General features: G+C 51.6%; 1 protein-coding gene and 1 long non-coding RNA gene across 2 annotated transcripts; one reads left to right on the top strand and one right to left on the bottom strand.

Annotated features, from left to right (window-relative positions):
• Positions 1-2,859: 2,859 nt before the first annotated feature.
• Positions 2,860-7,253, bottom strand: LOC148595327 (uncharacterized). The gene is made up of 2 exons (XR_015913186.1): positions 7,114-7,253; positions 2,860-3,146 (listed from the first exon to the last, which is right to left on the bottom strand). It is a non-coding gene; the product is annotated as an uncharacterized LOC148595327 (long non-coding RNA).
• On the top strand, positions 6,901-23,321 carry SLC1A4 (solute carrier family 1 member 4). Its single transcript, XM_088521241.1, has 8 exons — positions 6,901-7,412; positions 11,918-11,960; positions 12,611-12,673; positions 17,313-17,479; positions 19,222-19,455; positions 20,454-20,648; positions 21,340-21,474; positions 23,055-23,321. The coding sequence occupies exons 1-8, from the start codon at positions 6,901-6,903 to the stop codon at positions 23,287-23,289; spliced, it is 1,584 nt and encodes a 527-aa protein (XP_088377367.1). The 3' UTR covers positions 23,290-23,321.
• Positions 23,322-24,803: the final 1,482 nt, after the last annotated feature.

The raw sequence follows: 24,803 nt of genomic DNA, 5'->3' as shown, positions 1-24,803 counted from the left end.
CAGAGGAGCCTCACGGCCAGTGTGGGGGTTATTATTCCATATTTTTCATCCTGTCAGAAAAACTGCATGTGCCTTTGGAGAATGAAGTTAAATATTTACCCCAGATCAACCACCCCTGTCTGCAGCGTTTATGTTTTGCTGGAGTTTGGGCGGTCAAGTGACATCGGCAAACCCCCTTGCCTACCTCTGCTGTTACAAAATGTGCTCACAAAAGCCCTTTTTTCCCCCCTTCTGAATATTTTCTACCAAGCATGAGAGTCTCGGTAGGAAGAAAGATGAATCTTTCTTGGAAAGAGGATGAATCCGCACGTGGTGATGCCTGAGACGGGGACTTTGCGCGGCCAGAGCGGAGGGTGTTGATGGATCCCACCTTGCCCTGGCTCTTGGGGGTTGTGTCTTGTCTGGGATTCGCGGTGTCCCCAAATCGGTGTATTCCAGCAGCCCGGATCACTGCGCCTGGGTGGCCGTGGATCAGGGCAGAGGCGGATGGATAAGGGCAGAGCCAAGGAGGGGATCCCCGCGGCAGCCGCGCTCCTGCCAGGGACACCCGCGGCACAGATGTGGGCTGGAGCCCGGCCAAATCTCTTGGCATCCCGGGCCCGGCGGAGCCGTCCTGCCAAGACGGAGCCTGCGGAGCCAGGAAGTGCTGGAGGCTCCGGCGGGCCCGCGCGTTGCCGGGCGGGAAACAGGCTCTCCCCATCCCGCGCTTTCATGTGTTCTCCCCCCGGGGACGCCGCGGTCTTCCCGGAGCGTCTCATGAGGCTGGGACGTTTCGGGGCAGCTTTATTGAAGCCTTCCTTGGAAAAGGAAAACACAAAGCCAAGCCCTTCCTGCCCTTTAATCCGCCTCCCTGCTCCCCGTCCGCACGCACACGGAGCCACCGGCAGCGCCCGGCTCCTCCGGACCAAAGCCGTCCCGGAGCCGGGCTCGTGATGCGCCTCCCAGCCTCCGGAGCCAGGATGTCTGCGGCCTCCGAGCGGGATCCGGAGGCTCCGCAGCGCCCCGATGGGCTCCGTGTCCCTGCGGAGCACCAAATCCCCGGCTGCAGCGGCCACTGCTTTGTTCCACACGCGTTGTTCCATCAGGAATCATTGCATCGTTATCGGAAAAGACCTTCAGGATCATATGCAGGAAGGCAGACATGCCCTGGAAAAGCAGTCTGGATTCCCTTTTTTTTCCCTCCACAGAAGCAAAATCACAGAGCAAACCCTGACTTTAGGACCTTTTCCAGCTGTGATGGGCATGCAAACCCCTTAGGTTTGCAGTCAAACGCAGCCTTCTCCAGAGGCTCTTGTCTTCCCGGGGTTTGGTTTCATACGGAGGCAAGCGGGAAGGCTGGCTCCGCAGGTGGATGTTCTCAGGGTGCGTTTACATTTTAGAGGTCAATGAGAGAAAAATGAAATGAAATGAAATGAAATGAAATGAAATGAAATGAAATGAAATGAAATAAAATAAAATAAAATAAAATAAAATAAAATAAAATAAAATAAAATAAAATAAAATAAAATAAAATAAAACAAAACAAAATAAAATAAAATGCAGGATGCTGCTCAAGTGCCTGGTTAAATCTGTTCTGAGAGGGAAAAAAATCATCTTGAGCTTGTAAGGTGAGTATGAGATGCATAGAAGTCACCAAGGGAGGAAAATAATGAATATTTGGGACCTGCTTTGTAAGTGGGACAGGGACATTTGTGTGGCCCAAATTTACCTGTCCCGAAGTTGGGTCTCCTGAGCCAATTGCCCAGGTCTTTTCCATGCTCAGTGGAGAGGAAGGTGCCCCCATGGGTGATTTGTGCCTCAGACACTGGTTTTAGGAGCGGGTGCCAAAGCGGTTTCACGCCACTTTGCTGACTGCAGAGATAACAAGATTAGTTAGGACTAAGTGTCTGACCCGCTGATTTTCAGCAAGATCCTGGTAAATATTAACAACTGGAATGGATGAGCAGTAGGAAAGAGGAACTGGAAACCCTTCCTCACAGTTTTCCAGATAAAATTCCCTAGATGAAATAGGATTTTAGCAGGAGGGAAATGGCTGAAAGTAAGATCTGCTGTCCTAAAACAGAGTGCAGTTCCATTACGGCTGTCGAGGTTTTCCTCACTGCCTTGACTGAGGTCAAATTTCAAATAAACACCGTCAAAAAAACTATCAAGCAGAATTTGATGGAAAGTCATCAGGACCTCTCCATTCCTTGGCCAGCGCTGAAGGCTGCATTTGAGGGGTGCCTTGCTCTGTCCTCACCCCAAGCAGAGGGAAATGTGTTTTTCTTTAAAAGGAACAGTGTTTTTTCCCGTTTTTGCTTGCTTGTTTGATTGGTTTTGCCTGCTTATGACCTGCTGCGGGTGGCTTTCCTCATTTCACGTGTTCTTCTTGCTCTCCACCACTGGAGTGCAAAACCAGACAAGACTTGCGCTGGCGGCGGCGCGTGTGAGCAGAACTGATTTTCCCCGGGGCTAGGAATTATTGGGTGACTTCCCGATGTCCCGGAGAGACTTGTTTAGCTCTTGCTATAATAACAAATAGCGCGGTTTGTGCAAAGCAGCAGGTTAAATCTCGCTTCAGAGACCAGTGTAGATCTGAGCTCTCTGTGAGACTAGGTCAAAATCACATCTCCAATCTGCATTGCCCAGCAAATAGCGTTTATCCATACTAGAACATCTGACATTAGGTTTGGTTTCCGAATCTTTTCTCAGTTGAAACAGAGAATAAAACTTCCGTAGATCTGTATTCATTTTATGGTAAGTGAAAAGAAACAGGTGAGAAAGAGAGAGAATGGCAGAGGAAAACAAAAGGGGAAAAGGAAGCATGACATTTTCATGAGGGATTCTTTCAAAGCAGTAACAAAAAACATCAATTTCTGGTCTCTATTTTCTCTCTGAATCCTAGTTTTATGTAACGTTCATTAGCATAGTTTCACAAATCACATGTTCCTCAAAAAAAAAAAGAAATCAGGAAAAAAAATCTATAGAAATATGCATGGCATTTTGAATCCAATTTCTGTGTGTGAGCAGCTACAAGTTAAGGCTTTGCATTGCGTTTGGAGGCAGCTGTGGACATAATTACTTGTTGTTGCTATTACTTATTTACATTGAGCGAATTCCCAGGGATGCCAGTCATGGGATAGGGATCTTTGGGTCTATCCTTGAGCCTGGAAAACAGAAAAGAGTTTTATTAAGTCAGGATTATTGCCCAATCACACCCTGCCAGTCTGTCTGTTTCATTAGTCCGCTCTGCTTGAAAAGCGAGTGTGGGCTGGTTATTTTTGCAGCGCATTTTCTGCTAGGCTGTTTCGCTGATGCCAAAGGAATTCACTGAAATGTAGCCCCTTTTCCAGCCCAAATGTTCCCCGAAGCTCTTGCAATTGCCCCTGTAAGCAAACACGCCGGTACTCATGACACTGAGGGTGACACTGAGGGGCTGGGGATGTGGTGAGGGGACACTGAGGGACACTGAGGAGCTGGGTGGCGCTGCGGGGATGTGCAGGGGCCACAGAGCCATGGGGACACGGAGGGGACAGCGTGAGCATGAGGATGGTGCTGAGGGGGTTTTGGGAGGATGGAGGTGTGGGGTGACTGGGGACACTGGGGGGACACTGGGAGCACACGTGGGCTGTGGGGAAGCTGTGTGGACACCAAGGTGGCATGTGTGAGCTATAGGGACACAGAGGGGAAACTGAAGTGTTGTGTGTGAGGTATGGGGACGTCATGGGGACACCAAGACACCACATGTGAGCTGTGGGGACCATGTGGGAAGAATGAGTCCCCATGTGTGAGGTACGGGGACACCATGAGGAAATGCAGGTGCTGTGTGTGAGCTGGGGACCGTGTGGGGACACCGAGGCACTGTGTGTGAGCTACGGGCACATCATAGGGACACCAAGGTGCCATGTGTGAACTGTGGGGACCATGTGGGGAGACCGAAGCACCATGTGTGAGGCATGGGGACATCACTGGGACCCTGTAGTGCCGGGTGTGAGCTGGGGTTGCTGTGGGGATGCCAAGGCACCATGTGAGCTATGGGGACATGTGGAGACACAGAGATGCTGTATGTGAGCTGGGGACATCATGGGGACGTGGAGGTGCCACATGTGAGCTGAAGATACCACGCCGAGACACCACGCAGAAGCTGTGGGGACCAGGTGGGGAGACTGAGGTGCCATGCGTGAGGTATGGGGACACCGCAGGGATGCTGAGACACCACACGAGCCCTGGTGACACTGTGGGGACACTGAGGTACCACATGTTACATGGGGATGCTGTGGGGAGGCTGAGACACCGTGTGTGAGCTGTTAGGACCATGTAGGGAGAATGAGGTACCGTGTGTGAGGTGTAGGGGCATCATGGGGACACTGAGACACCACACATGAGCCCCGGTGACGCTGTGGGGACACTGAGGTGCTGTGTGTGAGCTGGGGACTCTGTGAGGAGGTCGAGATGCCACGTGTGAGCTGTGGGTACCATGCTGGGAGATGGAGGTGCCATGCGTGAGGTATGGGGACACCATGGGGTCACGGAGGTGCCAAGTGTGAGCTGGGAACCAGGTGGGGACACTGAGGCGCTGCGTGTGAGCTGAGGACACCGTGGGGATGCTGAGACACCACACATGAGCGACACTGTGGGGACATTGAGACACCATGCGATTGCTGGTAGTGACGTAGTTATGCTGAGACACCATGTGTTAGCTGTGGGGACCATGTGGGGAGAAGGAGGTACCGTGTGTGAGGTGTGGGGACATCATGGGGACACTGGGACACCACACGTGAGCCCTGGTGACACTGCGGGGACACCGAGACACCATTCGATTGCTGGCAGTGACGTAGTTATGCTGAGACACCATGTGTTAGCTGTGGGGACCATGTGGGGAGAAGGAGGTACCGTGTGTGAGGTGTGGGGGCATCATGGGGACACTGAGGCGCTGTGTGTGAGCTACGGGCAAATCGTGGGGACACCGAGACACCACACGTGAGTCCTGGTGACACTGTGGGGACACCGAGACACCATGTGATTGCTGGCAGTGACGTGGTTATGCTGAGACACCATGTGTTAGCTGTGGGGACCATGTGGGGAGAAGGAGGTACCGTGTGTGAGGCGTGGGGACATCGTGGGGGCACTGGGACACCACACGTGAGCTCTGGTGACGCTGTGGGGACACTGAGGCACCATGCGATTGCTGGAGATGGCGTGTGGATGCTGAGACACAGTGTGTGAGGCATGGGGGCATCTTGGGGACACTGAGGCGCTGCGTGTGAGCTACGGGCACATCATGGGGACACCGAGACGCCATGCGATAGCTGGAGATGGTGTGTGGATGCTGAGACACCGTGTGTGAGGCGTGGGGACCATGTGGGGAGAAGGAGGCACCGTGTGTGAGGTGTGGGGACATCATGGGGACACTGAGACACCACACGTGAGCCCTGGTGACACTGTGGGGACATTGAGACACCATGCGATTGCTGGCAGTGACGTAGTTATGCTGAGACACCATGTGTTAGCTGTGGGGACCATGTGGGGAGAAAGAGGTACCGTGTGTGAGGTGTGGGGACATCATGGGGGCACTGGGACACCACACGTGAGCCCTGGTGACACTGCGGGGACACCGAGACACCATTCGATTGCCGGCAGTGACGTAGTTATGCTGAGACACCATGTGTTAGCTGTGGGGACCATGTGGGGAGAAGGAGGTACCGTGTGTGAGGTGTGGGGACATCATGGGGACGCTGAGGCGCTGTGTGTGAGCTACGGGCAAATCGTGGGGACACCGAGACACCACACGTGAGTCCTGGTGACACTGTGGGGACACCGAGACACCATGTGATTGCTGGCAGTGACGTGGTGATGCTGAGACACCATGTGTTAGCCGCGGGGACCATGTGGGGAGAAGGAGGTACCATGTGTGAGGTGTGGGGGCATCATGGGGACACTGAGGCGCTGCGTGTGAGCTACGGGCACATCATGGGGACACCGAGACGCCATGCGATAGCTGGAGACGGTGTGTGGATGCTGAGACACCGTGTGTGAGCCGTGGGGACCATGTGGGGAGAAGGAGGTACCGTGTGTGAGGCGTGGGGACATCATGGGGGCACTGGGACACCACACGTGAGCTCTGGTGACGCTGTGGGGACACTGAGGCACCATGCGATTGCTGGAGATGGCATGTGGATGCTGAGACACAGTGTGTGAGGCATGGGGGCATCTTGGGGACACTGAGGCGCTGCGTGTGAGCTACGGGCACATCATGGGGACACCGAGACGCCATGCGATAGCTGGAGACGGTGTGTGGATGCTGAGACACCGTGTGTGAGCCGTGGGGACCATGTGGGGAGAAGGAGGTACCGTGTGTGAGGTGTGGGGACATCATGGGGACACTGAGACACCAACGTGAGCCCTGGTGACACTGTGGGGACACCGAGACACCATGTGATTGCTGGCAGTGACGTGGTTATGCTGAGACACCATGTGTTAGCTGTGGGGACCATGTGGGGAGAAGGAGGTACCGTGTGCAAGGCGTGGGGACATCATGGGGACACTGAGACACCACACGTGAGCCCTGGTGACGCTGTGGGGACACTGAGGCACCATGCGATAGCTGGAGACGGTGTGTGGATGCTGAAACACAGTGTGTGAGGCGTGGGGACCATGTGGGGAGAAGGAGGTACCGTGTGCGAGCCGTGGGGACATCACGGGGACGCCGCGGCGCCACACGGCGCTCCGGGGTCCTCACGGGGACGCCGAGACACCACACGGGGCCGCAAGGGGCGGTCGCGGCGGGCGGGAAGGCCCCGCGGCGGAGGCGGCGGGGCCGGGGGCGGCGCGCGGCTCCTCCCCGCGCGGCGGGGCGGGCGGGCGCTGTCGGCGGCGGCGGTGTCGGCGCGCGGAGCGGAGCGGAGCAGCGCGGAGGGCAGCATGGAGAAGGCGGGCGACGGGCGCAACGGGCACGCGGAGGGCTCGGCGGCGGCGCGCGGCGAGGCCGCGGGCGGCGGCGGCTGCGGGGCCGGCGCGCGGCGCTTCCTGCGGCGCCACGGGCTGGTGCTGCTCACGGTGTCGGGCGTGCTGGCCGGCGTGGCGCTGGGCGCGGCAGCGCGCGGCGCGGCGCTGGGCCCCGCGCGCGTGGCCTACCTGGCGTTCCCGGGCGAGCTGCTGCTGCGCATGCTGCGCATGGTGATCCTGCCGCTCGTGGTGTGCAGCCTCGTGTCCGGCGCCGCCAGCCTGGACACGCGCTCGCTGGGCCGCCTCGGCGGCATCGCGCTCGCCTATTTCCTGGGCACCACGCTGCTCGCCGCCGGCCTCGCCGTGGCGCTCGGCTTCGTGGTGCGCCCGGGCGCCGGCGCCTCCGCGCTCAACGCGCCCGCGCTCGCGCTGCCCGGCGCCGGCCCCACGCGCAAGGAGACCGTGGACTCCTTCCTGGACCTCGTCAGGTAGGAGCGCCCCGCCGGGGATGATGACAGAGCCGGCGGTGTTGCGTGTGCCCTTCCTCCCCCCTCCTCCTCCTCCTCCTCAGCGCCCCCGGTGGCCGGCATGGTCCCCCGCTCCCCCCTCTTTGTGTCTCTGTTGCTTTATTGCTTTTGGTTTTCACCCCTTCTTGGTGCTGCTCGCATAGATGCCGAACTCCGGGGCCCTTCCTGAGCATCTTTCCTCAGGGATGCTCCCTATTCGGCACCCAGCATGAGGGTGCCCGATGGATGCAGGAGCTTCCCGAGCATCTTCCCTGTGCTCCATCCGGCATGAGGGTGCCCACTGGATGCAGGAGCTTCCCGAGCATCTTCCCTGTGCTCCGTCCGGCACGAGGGTGTCCTGTGGATGCAGGAGCTTCCCGAGTATCTTCCCTGTGCTCCATCCGGCATGAGGGTGCCCACTGGATGCAGGAGCTTCCCAAGCATCTTCCCTGTGCTCCGTCCGGCACAAGGGTGTCCTGTGGATGCAGGAGCTTCCCGAGCATCTTCCCCTCCCCATCTCCCTGTACCCCATCCACTGCAAAACTCGCCTTTCTTAAAATTACACGAATGTCCATCCGACTTGCTGAGCGCCCTGCTTCGCCCTGCAGCCTTTCCCGCTTTGGGGAATGTCGGCACAGCACCCCTGGCATGGAAGGCCCATGTGTGCAGCTATTGGGGTCCGCAGCTGCAGGAAAGGGGGGAAGGAAGGGAAAACTGGGGAATTCCAGCGTGCTGCCTCCCGAGCGGTGCAGGGAGGGAGTGATCCAGCAGCCGTAACAAGCGCGGGTGTTTACTGAAACTTTAGGATTTGGGGCAGTTGTTACCAAATGTGGAGGAGATCAAGAGCAAAAATCTGCATCATAGCAGCCAAGCAGCTGAGGAGTTGTGCGTGGCAGGTATCTTGGTAATTGCCAAGCTGGGCGTTTTTCTTGTAATTTGCATGTTTGTTTTGCTTTTATGTGCTTAGGTTGTTTTTTTTATTATTTTTTTATTGTCTCTGGATAAAGAGGATTAAAGAGTTTATGTTTTTAAAGCAGCGTGTGTTTACAAACCCCCGTTGATGTGCTTTCCTTTCCCAGAGAGGCAGGTTTCATTGGCCAGAATGCCCAGGGGCCAAGTGGCAACCATTTATATTTCATTCCCAGCCTGACAATTTGCGCAATACCAGGTAAAAACAAGAATTGGTGGTGGGAGCAGGTACCCTGGATGTGAAGATGACTTGGAGTCTGTATGGAGGTGAAGGAGAATTACAAAATAAAGAGTCAGCGTGGCTCTGGGTGGAAGCCCTACCTGACAGGCTGGAGAAACTGCTCATGTCCCTGCAGCGCATCCGCAATGTCCGGGAGAGAAGGTGCTCCAGGCAGCGAGCTGCGGTACGGAAAGGGCCCAGACCCCTAATCCCTCAGTAGTGGAATCCGGCTGGGAAGAGATGGGTTTGGAGCAGCCCTCGCACAGCCATCCATGTGCCACCACCTCTCGCGTTCGCTGTCTTCACTCGGATCCCTGACGGGCCCCGGAGCGAGGCAGTGACCCCCCAGCACCCTCCGCTCTCTCTCGCTTTCGCTCTTTATTCGGTTGATTTTGGTGGTTTTGAAATTGCAGGTGTTTTGCTCGCGTGTTGCCCTGGTCCCTGCTGCGGTGGCTGGTGCCAGGTGGCCGGAAGCCTCTTCCCCTATTAGCAAGCCCTCAAGTATGTGGAACCCGCTGAGCTTGCAGCGTGGAGGGTCCTGCGGAGTCCTGGTTGTGAAAACTTATGGAGGAAACACGGGAGGAAAACAGGGATCCTCTCCCAGGATGCGGAGCCTTCCCGCTGCTGGGAAGTTCGTGCCTCCGGGTCGCGAGCGGAGGCGTTCCCTGTTATCGTCACAGCACCGTGCGGAGGTCGCCCTGGCCCTCGGCCGCGCTTCCCCGTTTCCCAGCGCGGGGTTGCACGCGAGCGCGCGCCTGTGCCGGCAGCCGTGGCCTTGGGAAAGGGATTGGACTCGTCATTAGCAAGGGAGCGGTGACTCACGGCTCGAGGAGCCGCCGCATCTGTTCGGTTCGGTCCCGTGACAGCCGCCCCGGGCCCCGTTTGCCCGCGCGCCTTGTCCCGGCCTGCCGGAGCGGCCCTCAACCTCCGGCGTCGTCCTGCGGCGCAGCCGGAGGCGCCCGATCCCGCTGGGAACGCCGGCCCCGGGATCCCCTGGGAACGCCGGCCCCGGGCCGCCCTGGAGAGCGGAAGGAGCAGGGATCACGCGTGGGAATGGCCGCAGGGAGCGGAGCGTGCCAGGCCGCGCGGGCGCCACGAAAGCGCTCGGATCCCCAGGATGGGGAATTTTTGAAGGAATCTGTGGATTCGCCCCACTCGCTGGCGCTTACCACTAGTGCCCGTTTCGGAGTTTTGTCCTGCCTCTGCTTTGTATTTGGTGATTAAACCGAATTAAGCAGTTCCGCAGCAACCTGTTGACTCTGCTGAAGTTTCCAACAGAGGATGAGGTTGGCATTTCATTTCAGTGAGGTCAGTGTTTTGCTGTGATTTAATAGGAAAGACCAAGCAGGAAACTTCATTCACCAAAAAGAAACATCTCAACAAAATATTTTGATATTTTTCAGTAAAAAAAAAAAAAAAAAAAGTCTGAGACAGTAGCTTTCTTGGCCCTGTTTTGGGATGAAAACATGTTTTGAAGCCGTGGGACTGGCTGTGGGAAGGGAATTCTGTTTTTCTGTCTGTCTCCGGCTAGAATGCATCATCCTGCTGGGAATCTTGGAATTCTGTCTTTTGACCTTTATGCCTTTTACTGCCGGTGCAGACTGGGCTGTTGAGCCCCAGAAGTATCCAATACCTGCTATAAGTAATTGCACTTGTTTAAGTTCCCCTGAGTTAGCCATGGTGCACACTTGTGATGCGTGTGTGGGTGGGATGTCTGTTACGGATCCACAGACACACGGAAAAGGAAATTCCTTTGAGAATTTCCCGGCTCAGAATCGTGTGGTGTGCTGCTGAATGAAAATACCTGGCATCAAAGGGAAAATAGAGCCACTAGAGCAATCCAACCGGGATCTGCCAGGCAGATTTTCACCAAATTGCTTTCAGTGGATTCCTACTGTTGAAAGGACTTCCTTGACAACAGAGATAACACAACCCAGAACATTATTTCTAGTATTCCAACACTTGGCCCAGGCATCCAATAAACGTGTGTTTTCCAATGGGAAGATTTTGGCCCTTCCAAGTGGGATGTTTTTATTAGAAGCCCAGAAATAGGAATGCATAGGATTTTCAGGTTTCCCTTCCTGCTCTTTCCATCCTGCGGGATGGGAAAGCTGATTTTTTTTATTTTTTTAAAAAAATCATTTCTGGTCATTTTTCAACATCTTGTTTTCCTGTTTGTTATTCCTTCAAAATCCAGTCAGTTTTTCTAAAAAAGACGTAATCACCCTGAAATGAAAAGTTGCAATGCTCCAATTTTCCCAACACCATAGTTTATTTTGCCTTTGTTTTTGGATAAATCCTGAGGGCACGGCGCCCTGCCCGTTCAAAAACCCAGCATTTCACTTCGACATGAGTTTGCTTTTGCTCTGCCTGAGCTTTTCACCTGTCAGAGAGTTGAGGTTGCGAGAGGACTGAGGCACCTTAGCTCTTCCCTTTGAACGACTGCGCTAACTTTTAAGCATCTTTGCAGAGTTTGAGCTATTTCTGCGCTTTTTAGAGAGCTCTGTTCTCATGCTCTGAGGAGAAGTTGCCCTTTCTTGTGCTCGGTGGAACGAGGGCCTCGGAGTCACATTATTCCTGGAGCAATTTGGCTTGTGCAGCTTCCTCCTAGGGCACTTGTAATGCAGCGAGGGAGCTCCAGGAAGAGCCAGGGCTGTGGGAAAATGCTCCGTGTGTGGCAGCATAACGGAGCTATGCAAAGTGCAAGCGCTTTATCAGGGGCATATCTTAATCTTTAACGAGCTCCTCGTGCTTTCGCTTTCAAAGATTTCCCTCTGCGGCTCCCTTTCTCCTCTGGATTTGCCACTTTCCGCAGCTCTCTCGGGATGATCGCGAGCAAAAGCCTGGTTTAAGATGGAATATGCCGGGGTCACTAAGGCAAAGCAGGGGCAAAGGTGAAAGGGAAGCGTAGCTCTTTCTGGGCCCCTTGTAGCACCACGCAAGGAGCAGAGGACGGGGAAATCATCCCGCTTGTGAGCGCCCGAGCCCTTCTCCTGAGTGCATTTGCTTGGATTGCCCCTCGTGTTCCTGCTATGAGCAAAATGCAATCGCTGAGGAATGCTAAAAACCTGCCTGCCCCGGGGGCTGCTGCTGCAGCTGCTCTGGCAGCGTCTGCAGCCGCTGGCCGCGTCTCCTTCGCCTGCTCCTCGTGGGGGACGCGGGGTGTGCAGCAAAGCGGCAGCGCCAGCGCGTGTGCCGCTGCAGGAGGAACCCAGTTTCTAGGAGAAAACCACCCCGGGGCATTCGTTTCCCAAGTGCAGCAGTAAACGTTTCCTCTCCTTGCTTTTTGTTTCCACAGGAACCTGTTTCCCGCGAATCTCGTCGCCGCCGCTTTCCGCACGGTAAGGTGTGTGTGGGGCTGGCGCGCGCCGCGTGCCTGCGGGCTTGTCCAAAAACAGCTAGCCACGTGGGGTGGAAAACATCAAAATCCAGAGCGGGTGGGATTTCCGTGACTGAAACTCATGGACGGGAGCTTGGGAGCTCACAGACAGCTTTGATTTAGTTGTCCTTGCCATTTTTAGTGCTAGGCACTGTTGAAGGCGCTGCTGTGGGACAGAGCAATTAATTTTGTTAAAGGAGCAGAAAAATCATTTTTGGCTTCATGACATTTTGTGGGTTTGCGTTGCTATCATAAACAAGGTCATGTTCGAAAATCGAGGTCCGTTTTCAGTGTATATGTAATGCAGGACAAGTCAATATACCATCGATAGCAAAAATAATAGAAGCAGTACAAAAGTGCCCTTAAGGGTGTTCTGGTGGGCTTTTCTGATCTGTTGGGCCTTTCTAAGTTGTGCAGCAGGTATTTCAGCTCTTTCTCCCATTGCAGCCTCAGCTGCAGAGACGCTGTAGAGGCTGTAGCTGCAGAAGGGCTTTCTGGTCCTGCTCAATCAAAAGGAAAAAGCCTTCCTGACAGTCCTTGTGAAATGCTAAAGGATACGGTCCTCGCGATAACCTGGTTAGCAAACACTGCGTTGTGTTTTCTTACCTGCAGTATGCGACAGACTACAAGGTCCTGGTGAGAAACACGACCTCTGGAAATGTCACGGTGGAAAAGGTAAGGTCACTCATTCTCGTGTTTTATACAGTCTGTTTTAACATAATATTTGACTCTACCAAGGCTCGCTGGAAGGACGCAAGTGCTGGCCTCCTGCTCCAGACACACACAAGGCAGGTGAAGTGATCTTTAGCCACACAAGTAAGCTGTGGTGGAAAGGGGGTTAAATCAACTGAGCTGACCCTTGGTATCTTATATTTAGGCCTTGTTTTCTTAGGCCTGGTGTCGCTTGTCCTAAGTTTTGATTCGTCTTGCTGCCCAGTGTTTCCAAAAGATTTTCTGTAGACTTGGAATTAAGTGACAATCAGGCTGGGCTGCTTGTGTCCCTTAGACCTTATTCTCCATCCCAGTCAGGAGAGAATGACTCTTCTGCTGTGTGGGGCTGTCCAACATCTTTACTATGGGCTAGCAAGAATCAGAGTCTCCTTAGAGTCAGCACAACGTGAACTGGAGAGACTCAGCTGCAGCACGTCGCCTTATTCCAAAGGAATTATCCCATGTGATTTCGGGAAGGCTGGTCTGACACTGGGAATGGCCCTCAGGTTTGTTTTATGATTCTCAGGCTCATTCTGACTTCCTGAGATGAGTACTGTAAGTTGGGTTAATGTATTTTAGTGTGACTTACGTGTCCCAAGGGCAAGAGACTGGTTGGTTTGTTGTGGAAAAGCTCAGCCAGTTGCACTAGTCTGTGTAAAACGACAAAGTGAAGGGCAGTTCCCGTGCGCCTGGGAGGACTCCGAGGCAGGTCCCGAGGGCAGGAGGCGCTGGCCGTGTTGCCCTCTCCTTTCCACACGTGCTGTGTGCACGGGTGGCGCAGAAGGGTGCGTTTCCAGCTCCCTTTTGGCTCACGGGCTGAGCTTTCCCCAGCCCAGGAGGGCGAAAGGTGGCTCGGATGGAGCAGGAGCCGAGCGGGGAAGAGGCAGCCGGGGAGGAGCTGCCCAGGTCCCGCGTTAGCCGGGATCTGCGCTCGCCGCGTGCCGAACCCGAGAGGCCCTTTCTCCTCCATCTCCTCGGGCACAACGTGCCCGTGCAGCCTCGTGCTGCCCCAAACAAGCCCGCAGGAAAGGCTGTCGTGGCACACGCGCTCGGGCACGCGCACGCTTGCAGCAGCATGGCCTTCCTCTTCATTGCACAGTCCTCACTCCACATGCGATGCGAGCGGGGCCCTTCTGACCCGTGTCTGGTCTGGAGTCTGTTAGGAGCTGCATGGCAAGCAGGGACAGGTTAGGGCTCACCACAGCCGCTGGAAACAGGCGCCCGGCTACGGAGTGCAGTTTCTAATGCTCTTTCAAAGCCATCGTTCTTGCTCAAGGGGTAAGGATGGAGTTTTCTTTTGGACAAGTTAAACTGTGAGCTTCTTCCTGTTTTCTTTCTCACTTATCAGAGCTTGATGAAATACTCACTCCCCCCCAAAAAAAAGTGAATTTGTCACTGGTGTCTGTTTTTGCCAGTGGCTGTGAAGTAAAGGCTGTTTCTCCAATTACTTTTCCAAACTTTCTTCAGTTGTTGGAACCAAGCAAGAGCTGAACTTCTTTAATGCCAGAAGACGCCCTCCATTCTCTAGGGAAGAGCAGGTCGAACTAAAAGGAAGCATCATCTGAGCTTTGCCAGCTCGGTTTCCATGCTGACCAGACCGTATTATTTATGGATAGGTGAGGATTAAGTTTGGAACGGAAGACTATGATTTTTGGATAACATATAATATAAATACCATAGTGATAGAAAACTGCCTCGTGTTTTCTTTCATCAGCAGAGCATTTGATTGAAGAGGAGAAATGTTTTTCTTCTGCTTTTGATGTGAGTAGTGTAGATCAAAGGTTTCCAGTGCTGTTTCCCCACGGGTTAATAGGCCCTGGCTCCTCGTGCTGACAGTGTGAGTAGTGGGGCACGTTTGCTGTGTTGTTTCATGCTCCCACTCCTGTTTACCCAGCTTTGATGGCTACATCCTCCCTGATGCAGGTAACATCTGCATCTTGAGCAGCCTGTTTCCTGGAGGAAGGGCTATCTTAGTTCCTCATCTGCAGCTAAGGAGCTTGTAAGGGATTCCTGGGTCCTCCTGCGGTGGCAGTAACAATATACACACCAGTGACCACAGCTCACATTTTTCTTCTCAGCTACCTGCTGTCAGCAGTTGTATCCTGGATGAGCATTTTGCTCCAAGAGCCTAAAAACAATAGGTTCTTCAGGGACCAGAAGAGATTCATGAATCTTCCTCCCGGGACACCCAATTTCAAGCAAAATAATAATGCGTCCCGTCACTTACCCAGGAAAAAAGCGCTCATCAAAGCTGTTTTTGTGCAGTGTCCACAATGCTGCTTGGTTTGGCAGCTCCCTTGGGGTGATGCACTCTTCTGTTAGAGCACAAAAAGGCTGTTCAGCATCTGCCAGTTTTAGAGACGGGGATTGAGAGGATCTTCCGCTGGGGATTTAATGCTGGAATTTCTCCCTATTTTGCTGCAAGGAGGCAAAATCCCGTGAACACTCGAGGTTGCTCCCTGCAAATCAACCTGGCCTGGAGTAAGTTCCTGCTCTGTCAGCACCGAAATCAGTGGTGATGATAGAACGAGATGAGGGGAACAGCTAAGAAGTTTTTGGGGACTCTGCCTGGAGTCTCCAGTCCTCAGGAATTCAGGGGGGCCCAAATCACAAGAGTGGGGCCCAAGAGGCCATTTTTTTTTGGTAAAAACATATTTTTTGGGGTGGGAAAGGTTTGCACTGCTTACGTTAAAATGTTGTACCAAGCTGTATTTTTTTTTTAATTATTAATTTTGTATCAGCTGGACCTAGTACAAAATGTTATAAATAGTGGGTTAAAAAAATCAACATGAAAATATTTCATCAAGGAAAAAGCATTCTGTTTCCTCCATATAAATTTAATAAGTGCTTTTTTTTCTCATGTAAAAAAATGTACATTTTGCCCAAGTTGACTTTTCTTAAAGAAAGTTTTGATTTTGGTTAAGTGCCATGACTTATTGGAAAAATTTCACACAGCATTATTTGACTAGACGTTTTCTTGCTTCCTGCTAATGAATTGTTCACAGGACTTGAGAACCTACCTGGATTTTTTTCTGACATGTATCACGCTGGTAAATCCTTTACATCTTTTTTAACTAAAACTTTACATCTTTTTTCAGCTTTTGAAATAAAACTGGCTTGAATTTGTTTCCTATCCTGGAGAAGTTTTGCTAAGAGAAGTGAAAAGTAGAAAAATGAGAGTACAGGGTTTTCAGCCACAAAAATAAGAGTAGAGACAAAACCATTCACACAGGAGAGTGTTGCTGTATGTGAAGAAAAAAGCCTATTTCTTCAGACGTATTTGGGGATAAACTGAGCCCCGTTGTTAATATCCTCTGCATGTTTCCAGTTCTTTCACTCTGAAATCCAGTAGAGAGAGAGGTGAAAGAGACTGAGGAGGATTTAGCCCAGAACAAACAACTGCCGTGAAAAAAGGAAATTTTTGTATCTAATTATTTTGCAGCTAACAATTAAAAACGCTGGAAGCTTCATTGCTTTCATCCTTGTGAACACTTTCGTTAACAGTATTTTAGCCACCATGGTGTGGTTGGGCTTTTTTCTCTGTACAATTTATGTTTTATCCTCTTCTCTGCAGCTCTTTGCTACAGAGAACGATCCAGGTCAGCAGTTTACTTTTAGTTAAAATATTATCTCAGAAACACTGCAGCAGAGCAGTGTGCTGAGGTCTTTAGTCAATGCTTGTTTTAGGCTTTTAGCTCAGAATGTATTTTCACTTGCTAGTGGTGAGCTAGTGTCTGCTCAGACTAGCTACAAGGCCCAAACTTGTTCACAAACCTAATCTGTTGGAGAAGCCCTTCCAAAGAAAACACCAATTTGGCACGCGAGCTTGTGCTGCTAAGTTGGGGGGAAAAGAATTCGTCTAAACAATTGTATTTTTATGAAGCCACAAGAACGCTCGCTCAGTCCCTGTGATGTTGCTCTGCCAAACAAACTCCAGCCCTTTGGAGACAGGCACTGTGGAGGAGCAGGAGAGCAGGCTTGTCAACCCCAATAGGTCTATCCTGGTTTTATCCTCTTACTGATACCATTTAGTCACGCGATTTCTAGGACAGGGAGCAGGTATTTCACCTCTTCTCCCTGTTTCTGCCATGGCTGATGTGAAGAGATGAATCAGTAACTTCTCACAGTTTGTTATCCTTCCTCCTTCCGCTTAACGACACTGTTTATTTTTGCCTGGTTTTCACCGTGGTGTAAATATTCCATTAAAGCAAAGGGGCTGGCACTTTCTGAAAGCAGATTCCCGTCAGAGATGCTGGGAAGTAGTTGTGTTTGGGGCCAGACCTCTGAAAGCAGCTTGCACATATGGTTTATTTTAGGAGGTAGAAGATCATAGTGCACCCAAATAAACTCGCTGGAATCAACAGAGGGGGCAAATCGTATGACCAACAGCTGCTATTGGACCTGCAGTCTCTTCCAGACACCCTTTCCTCGCAGGAAAACAGTGAGGAAACCTGCAGGCTTTTAACCACTGTCCCGGTTTTGTCCTGCTCATGTGTGATTTTTCTTCATGCGCTGGATCTGCTGATTCCAGATCAATCAGAGAGTGTCGAAAAGACAGACCCGTCTCCCACCTAACAAGCCCGCTGCTTTTTTGTCTCCACAGATCCCTGTTGGCACTGACATCGAAGGGATGAACATCCTTGGCCTGGTGATGTTTGCTCTGGTTCTAGGAGTGGCGCTGAAGAAGCTTGGCCGCGAAGGGGAAGATCTGATTCGCTTCTTCAACTCCTTCAATGAGGCCACTATGGTCTTGGTTTCTTGGATTATGTGGTGAGTGTTAGAGACACCTCTGTGGGAGAACAGTCGTGCCCAGCTCAGGAATCTTGCCCTTTGCCTCCCTGTGCGTTTTCCATGTCACATCCCTGCTCACAGCAAAAGCAGACGTCTTTATGTTGTTTATTCCGGGTTAGTTCCTGGGCTGGCGTGAGCACACGCGGCGTGAGCAAGTGAAGAACATGGTCCTGCCAATGTCACCCTGCTGCAGGGCTGTGGGCTGCATCCTCCTAAAACAGCAGTGCTGGCTGCAGAGTGTTTTGGGGCAGTTTGGGAGAGTTTCACGTGGGTCTTTACATCCCTGTTCCTGTTCAAAAATCTCCTCCATTTTCCTGGATGAAGCAGGAAGTGCTTTTACTAGTGCAGAGTTTAGCTCTTGATCAGTTATTAGTACTTGCTTCTCTCTTCTATTTCTTTTCCCTGATACCAGGAATTTTAGGATACTAGGAAAACAGTCCTAAAACTAGTTACTTAACAAATTAACTATAACTTAATCATAACTATATAATTAACGTTTCTCTGTCCCTTTGCCAACCTTAAGGATTCTATGTGCTTGCCTTACCAAATCAGGTTTTTTCCTCATTTTGCCTTTTTTCCCTTGCTATTTCCCCCTCCCCGTGAGCAGCATAAAGGTTCTAACAAACCACCTCATTTCACACAGGCCCGTCCGTGTTAGTTACTGTCATCAAGGATTGAAAAATTAAAGTCTAAAAGCCGCTTAAGCCGTTCACTCCGGAGTGTGATTCCCGGGACGCTGAACACTGATAAGCGGCGCCTCTCGCGCTCGGCTCATCCCGGCGCTAACGCTTGGAGCCCCTCGGTTGATGCCTAGTCCTCGCTTTGAGGATTATCGGGACTGTGGGGACTCAGTGCTGCCCTGGAGTCCCTAGTTCTTCTCCAGGGCTGTCCCAGGCGCTCCGGGCGCTGGCCTTGGGGCCCGCGTTGGGCACCTGCCCCTGGAATCGAGCGGGCCCGCGCGGTCCTCGCGAGGGGAACCCCAGGCAAATGCTGACGTCGAGCCGCGCGTTCCTAGATAGGAGAGGTAGGAATGTGGCTGCTGGCTTGAGGGAGGCGCTGGAAACCTGGTCGCTTAATCTTCTGTAGACCAAGGGCCGGGTTAATTGCTTGCTTTGGCACGTGCATTAGCAGCCCTTCGTGACGCGGCCTGCCAGCGATGCCGTTCTGACTTTACCTTTCCTACACGGAATGTGCTGGCATCTAGCAGGGCTGCCATTTTAGTGACGTGACTTCACACTTGTTCTGCTGCTCCCAAACTCTGTAGCGCCCCGTCCCTGGTACCTTCCTCAGCTCTGCTGCCGTGATACTGCTCCCCCCTCTCCCCTGCCATCAGCCTCCCCTTCAGCAGTGACCTACTTAGCACTGGGTCTTTGCCCACCTTCCCCCCCGACAGCCCCAGCTCCACGCCAGGGTCGTGTCCTGATGGCTCCTGCCAACACTTCAGCTCCCAGTTTGGCTCCTTTCTGCTACGTCCTAGGGGTCTCCGGAGGACATGGGACAGTGGGAGGTTTCCCGGTTTGGCAACTTGCCTTCCACCGAGGGAGAGTGCAGGAAGAGCCTTGCAAACTCACATAACGTGAGTGTGTGCTGAAGAAAGCGCTGCTAGGCCTCCAGGAGGAGCAGCAGATTCTCTGGAAGAATGTAACGTGCAGCATAGAAAGCAGCATGTTCTTCAGGCCTTGTGTTTTGTGCTTAACGACCGACCATAACTCTTCACACAGGTATGTTCCTGTTGGCATTATGTTCCTTGTTGGGAGCAAGATTGTGGAAATGGAAGATATTATGCTTCTGGTGACCAGTCTGGGAAAATACATCTTCGCCTCTATTCTGGGCCACTTCATCCATGGAGGAATCATCCTGCCACTTATTTATTTTGCATCCACACGCCAAAATCCTTATCGCTTTCTCTTAGGACTCATCACGCCACTTACCACTGCTTTTGCCACTTGCTCCAGGTGAGCTTTTTTTGGGAATATAGTCTGGTTGTCTTCCTGATTGCATCCTAACGCCACACTGCGATGAGTTTGAGGTCTGACGTTAGATTTAGATGCTGAGTTGGAAATTTTTCATGCAGAAGGTGAAAGTGTTTGCCTTAAAAAGTATCCTGGTCGTTGTCCTTTCAGCTTTAAGTAACAGGTGAAGGTCAGTAGTGAGGGACTTTTTGCCCGGAGAAGTTTATTTCTGCAAGTTCAGGGGGATCTGGAACAAGTTTAGACTGATTTTGTAGGAGCAAAGCAGGCTTATTACCTAGTGTAAAATGACATCGTGTTATTGATTTCAAGGATCTGGCCTCGATCCAAGGATCGGCCAAGGATCGACTCTTATTTCTCATAATCAAGGATTTCCAAACTATCAGGCATGTCATTTACACTTTTCCAAAGGGGCAAGTTTCTTATCGGTGATCATAACTGTATAAAATCCTTTCAGGTCCTCTCCAAAAAGTGTAAATACATGACCATCACAGGAGCTGAATTAAGCACGTACTAGTAGAGGATTATGAATTAATTCATATGATTTTATAATGCAAAAAATAAATCCAACGGTCAATTTTGATTTGTCTATTGAAACAACAAGAGACTGTTGTTGCAGTGGTTGTGTTTATGGTTGTATTTAGTGTAGTATATTCATGTTTTGGTGATCCATCATTCCAAAGCCCTGTTACGCTGCATGCGGAGCTAAGTCATGAGTTCTTGCTCCTAGGAGATTAGAGTCCTTGTCAGCTATTTCTGGGCCTAAGCTGATTATTAAAAACCACTGCTCCAGAGGGACAATACCAATGGGGGACAGTGCCATCATGACAGCAAGGGACTGCAGAGTGGCATCCCCTTCGTGAGAGCCTTGTCTGGGGTTTCATGCTGCTGTGTGTCAGAAACACGGTGGCCACAGGACGGTGGCTTTCCATTCAGTGCTCCCTCATGCTTTGTGATTGACTTTCCCTCTTCTCTGCTCCTAGCTCAGCCACTCTCCCATCGATGATCAAGTGTATTGAGGAAAACAACGGAGTTGACAAGAGGATCAGCAGGTTTATCCTTCCTATTGGGGCCACGGTGAACATGGATGGAGCTGCTATTTTCCAGTGCATGGCAGCCGTGTTTATTGCTCAGCTGAACAATGTTGACCTCAACGCTGGGCAGATCTTCACCATTCTGTAAGTCGCAACCACATCCTCCTGGCCCCCAGACACGTTAAAGCCTGTGGGCTCTCTGCTAATAGCCAGCAGTTTGCATTCCACATCTCTGACCTAAAGCCTGCAAGCTGCTATGAAACGTAATTACAGGGTGATTAAGGCACAGAGTCTTTCAAGCTTTATAAGATTTGCCGGAATCTTGGTTTAATAAAAGGTGGAACCTGGGAGGGGTAACTGATTTAGGAACAGGCTTTAGGCTGTTCAAAACTTTTCCTCGCGGGGAATTCCTCTCCCTCCTTAAGGACCTCTCTTCTTTTGCCTCTGAGCTGGGGAACTGCAGCCTGCTGCTCTGCCCAGGAAGCTGCCCTGACTTCCCCTCTGGGCAAGTCTTAGAAAATACTTCTGCTGGCTCCCCAGCTCCTTGTACATCAATTCCATACTCGTGACACTGCCCCTGCTTAGTTCCTGCCTCTCCTGTCTTTGTATCTCTAATTCCCCACTATCACCTCTCTTAATTGTCACACTTTGCCCCATCATGCCCTCCACCCTCCTGCCTTGGCAGGCAGGAAAGATCTTCTTGGGAAGCAGATGCTCTGCGTGTCCCCCTCACTGCAGAGGTGGTTGAGGATTCCCGTGGTGGAGCAAAGCGTGTTGTAACTGTGGGAGGGAGCCCCAGAACTCATGCTAACGGGCTGCACGGCCTCCCCTGCAGCGTGACAGCCACCGCATCCAGCGTGGGCGCAGCGGGCGTCCCGGCCGGAGGAGTGCTCACCATCGCCATCATCCTGGAGGCCATCGGCCTTCCCACCAACGACCTCTCCTTGATCCTGGCGGTGGACTGGATTGTGTAAGTACCCTGGGCCACATATGGGACGTTCAACGTGGTGCAGCGTAGCCAAGGTAGCAGGGATGAAAGAGTAACCTACGAGGTGTGGCTGCCTGCAGGAAAGGAAGTTTGTGGCAGCTGATAGAGGACAATGGAGAGGGAGGTCCCTTTTCAGTCAAAGAAGTTTGCACGCCAAAATTCCTCTCTGGCTTTTCTACCCAACCCTGATTGAAACCGGTTTCCCTTAGCTTCATTTGCCTTCGTAAGAATAACTAAAAGTTTGTGCAGGAAGGTACTGATGTTGCTGAAAAATCAGATGGGCAATAGGGGAAAGGGAAAGCAAAATGAGCCTGAACAGTTAGGGAAAGCTTTCAGGGAGTCAGAGGTGTGAAGCCATCTCCAAAAGCTGTTGGTTGCTGTTGTCTGAACAACGAGAGCCAGAGCACGGACGCATGGGAGCGAGGTGTCCTCCGTGGGGACGCAGAGGGACACAGCAACCGTCACAGGCAGAACCACTGCTTGGAGCCAGCAGTGAGGGGCACACACTGCCCTCCCCTGTGCTGGAAAGGGCTGAGAGCGCAGAGCTTTGCTCAGTTTCCTCTCTCCTCACACCAGTAACATTTCCCTCTGGAAACATGAGATATCGGCCCTTGCCCAGTTCCGTCTGGAAGAATTTGTCCCATCACTCGGCTGGGTTAAGTCCTCGTTAAAGCCTAAACTCAGTTTCTGTACCAGCACCTAAATGAAATCAGGAAAGGACTAGAAAATCTGATTTAAGTATTGGGGACACAGCCCCAAGTGTAAATGAGACATGCAGGTGATTTCTTACTGCGTAAATGAGCTCTGCTGGAGTGGGTTTGTCAGCTCTTCCTCTCAAACAAGCCTGTTTGTGTCTGCTCCTCTTTAAATACTAGAAAATCAAACTGGGAGGGCTTTTCTGAGCACTCATGAATTACAGCACAGCTGAGTGTTAGCCTCTTTCTGCTCTCAAATCTTAACACCTAATTTCAGTGATGCAGAAAGCCTAACATTTAATACCTCCACTTCAAACACCAGTGCAGTAGACATGAACTGATAGCTTAAAGACAACATCTGCCTTCAGGAGAGCTGGTTGGAGGTGAGTGGTGGGCTGGAACCGCTAGTCAGTGGGGATCAAGAGATTCCCACTGTTAGCCATACGTCTGTTTTTGACCGTTAAAGGTTTCTGGGCAGTTCCTGCTTTAGATTTTCCATAATCTCTCCGAATTGCTCTTTGGAAGCAACAGGCTTGCTGTATGGATGGGCTAGTCACACAGAAGACGTGGGAATTAGGAAGTCTAAGGGCAATCTTGAATTTCCAAGGCTGAGGAAGGTCACAACTGAGGGATGACAACAATAGCTGTGAACCAGTTGACAGTAATGGCTGAGCCCACCTTAAACCAAATCTTGTCCATATTCGTGATGATATTGGCATGGAAAATCACAATGATAACAGCACATCCCTTCTCTAACTCTACTGATGTGATTGAACAAACAGCGGGGATGAATTTTGCCTCTCATACTGTGTTTTAATTCTCTTAAATTAAAAGGCCACTGTGCTGTTTTGTTTTAATCATAACCAGGGACCGAACCACCACAGTTGTGAACGTGGAAGGAGATGCCCTAGGAGCAGGTATCCTTCATTACCTGAACGAGAAAGCCAAGAAAGAAAAAGAACAGGAATTAAAGGAAGTCAACGTGGAAGCCATTCCCAACAGCAAGTCGGAAGGGGAAACGTCCCCGTTGGTAACTCACAAAAACCAAGTCCCCAGCGCAAGCAGCACGGCAGAGCCCGAATCCAAGGAGTCGGTGTTGTGAGCGGAGGCGTTCCGTCGGCACGCATCCCGGAGGGGACACGTTAACACACCTCGACGTGGCGCTGCCGCCAGGGCTGCGTGGCCCTCGGGAGCCTCCTGTTCCAGTCTCTTCTGAAACACACTGGCCTGGGGAGGGGAGGGGAGAGGGTGGTGAGAAAACACTTACTTTATAATAATATTTGGGGAGTTCCTATGTATACATGTATATATGTGCTGCACATACGCACACATATACACGTATGCGAACGCAATGCCATTGAGACTTTGGGTTTAACAAGAGTTAAGCCTGCTCCTAAAGGTCCATATGGATAGGAGATGGGGAAGTAGCACCCAGTAAGTGCCCATTGTAGGAGGAAATTAGTAGGCTTACTGTGCTGCTGTTGGAGGGAAGTATGGTCTAGGGGCTCCAAAGTGGGTGAAAATGTTGTTTAGATTTAGTTTCTTGCCTGCAAACACTTGCTGGCAGCTACAGAAACAACAGAAGCAACATTTTCCCCCTACTTCCTTTCCTCTCCTGTTCTCCTGTACCATAAAAACAGCAAATTTATGCTGATAGATAGCTTTTTTAAATTTTTTTTTGTAGTTTCACATTTGGATTAGTAGTTTATGGGGATCTGATTCCCCCAGTTCGTTGCAGCTCATGGTGGTTTTCCTGCCTTTTGGTGGGTAACTCCCAAATTTTAGGACCACACAAAGAAGGTCTCAGTGACAATCAAAGACCACTTTTTCCTCCACTCTAATCAAGTGATTTAGAAAAAAAAAATCAGAGGAAACACAAATTATTGTTAAAGTTGGCCCTCTTGGGCCAACCTGGAGTCTGTTCCAGCTAAGATCTGTCTGAAGGAGATTTGCCTGTGACAACACCAAGAAACCAAGTCAGCTCCCTTCCTGAAAGCACACATGCTCCTGTGCTAGCACACCTTGTCCGGTTCATGTTTGTTTAACATGAGTTAAATGGCTCAGTCCAAACAAACTAAATCATATCCCTTCCCCAGCACACTTGAGCTGGGGAGGAAAAAATCCGTAGGCACAACCTGTGTGGAGTGATAACAGGAGAAGAAAGGTGGGTTTCTAATCCCATGTAGTGGTCTCGGGTTTGGGGACAGCTGTATCCCTGTCCCCATTAGGAGCTTGCTCCTGCTTTAGGTGTTGTCCTCTATCACGTTTAGTAGTTCTGGGTGCTGCTGGGCCAGGGTAGTGCTTAGTGGCAGGTGCCTTTTGCTTGAGGCTGACACAAATGCTTCTGACTCCACCTTTTTCTTCTCCCCTTTACCACACACGTGCTGAATTTGCCCCCCAAACCTGATCCAGCAAGCTCACTGCGAGGCTCCTGTCCTTTCCTCTTGGCTTTTCAGGCAGTAAATAGTTGCAAAGTGGATGCTGTGCAAGTGCAAGGGTTTGCCTGGGCTTTTCTTGGCTAGTCTTAGCAAGATGAGTGCGTAGGGTCACTGTCCCCACTGTTAACTGAGCAATACGTATTTACACCTAGCTTTGCTGAAAAGCAATGACAAATCT

Source organism: Tinamus guttatus, unplaced genomic scaffold, assembly GCF_059628265.1.
Source record: "Tinamus guttatus ecotype Peru unplaced genomic scaffold, ASM5962826v1 Tinamus_guttatus_pri_ptg000116l, whole genome shotgun sequence".
Taxonomy (NCBI): domain Eukaryota; kingdom Metazoa; phylum Chordata; class Aves; order Tinamiformes; family Tinamidae; genus Tinamus; species Tinamus guttatus.
The sequence above is the reverse complement of the archived record's forward strand: the minus strand, read 5'-3'. Positions and strand labels throughout refer to the sequence as shown.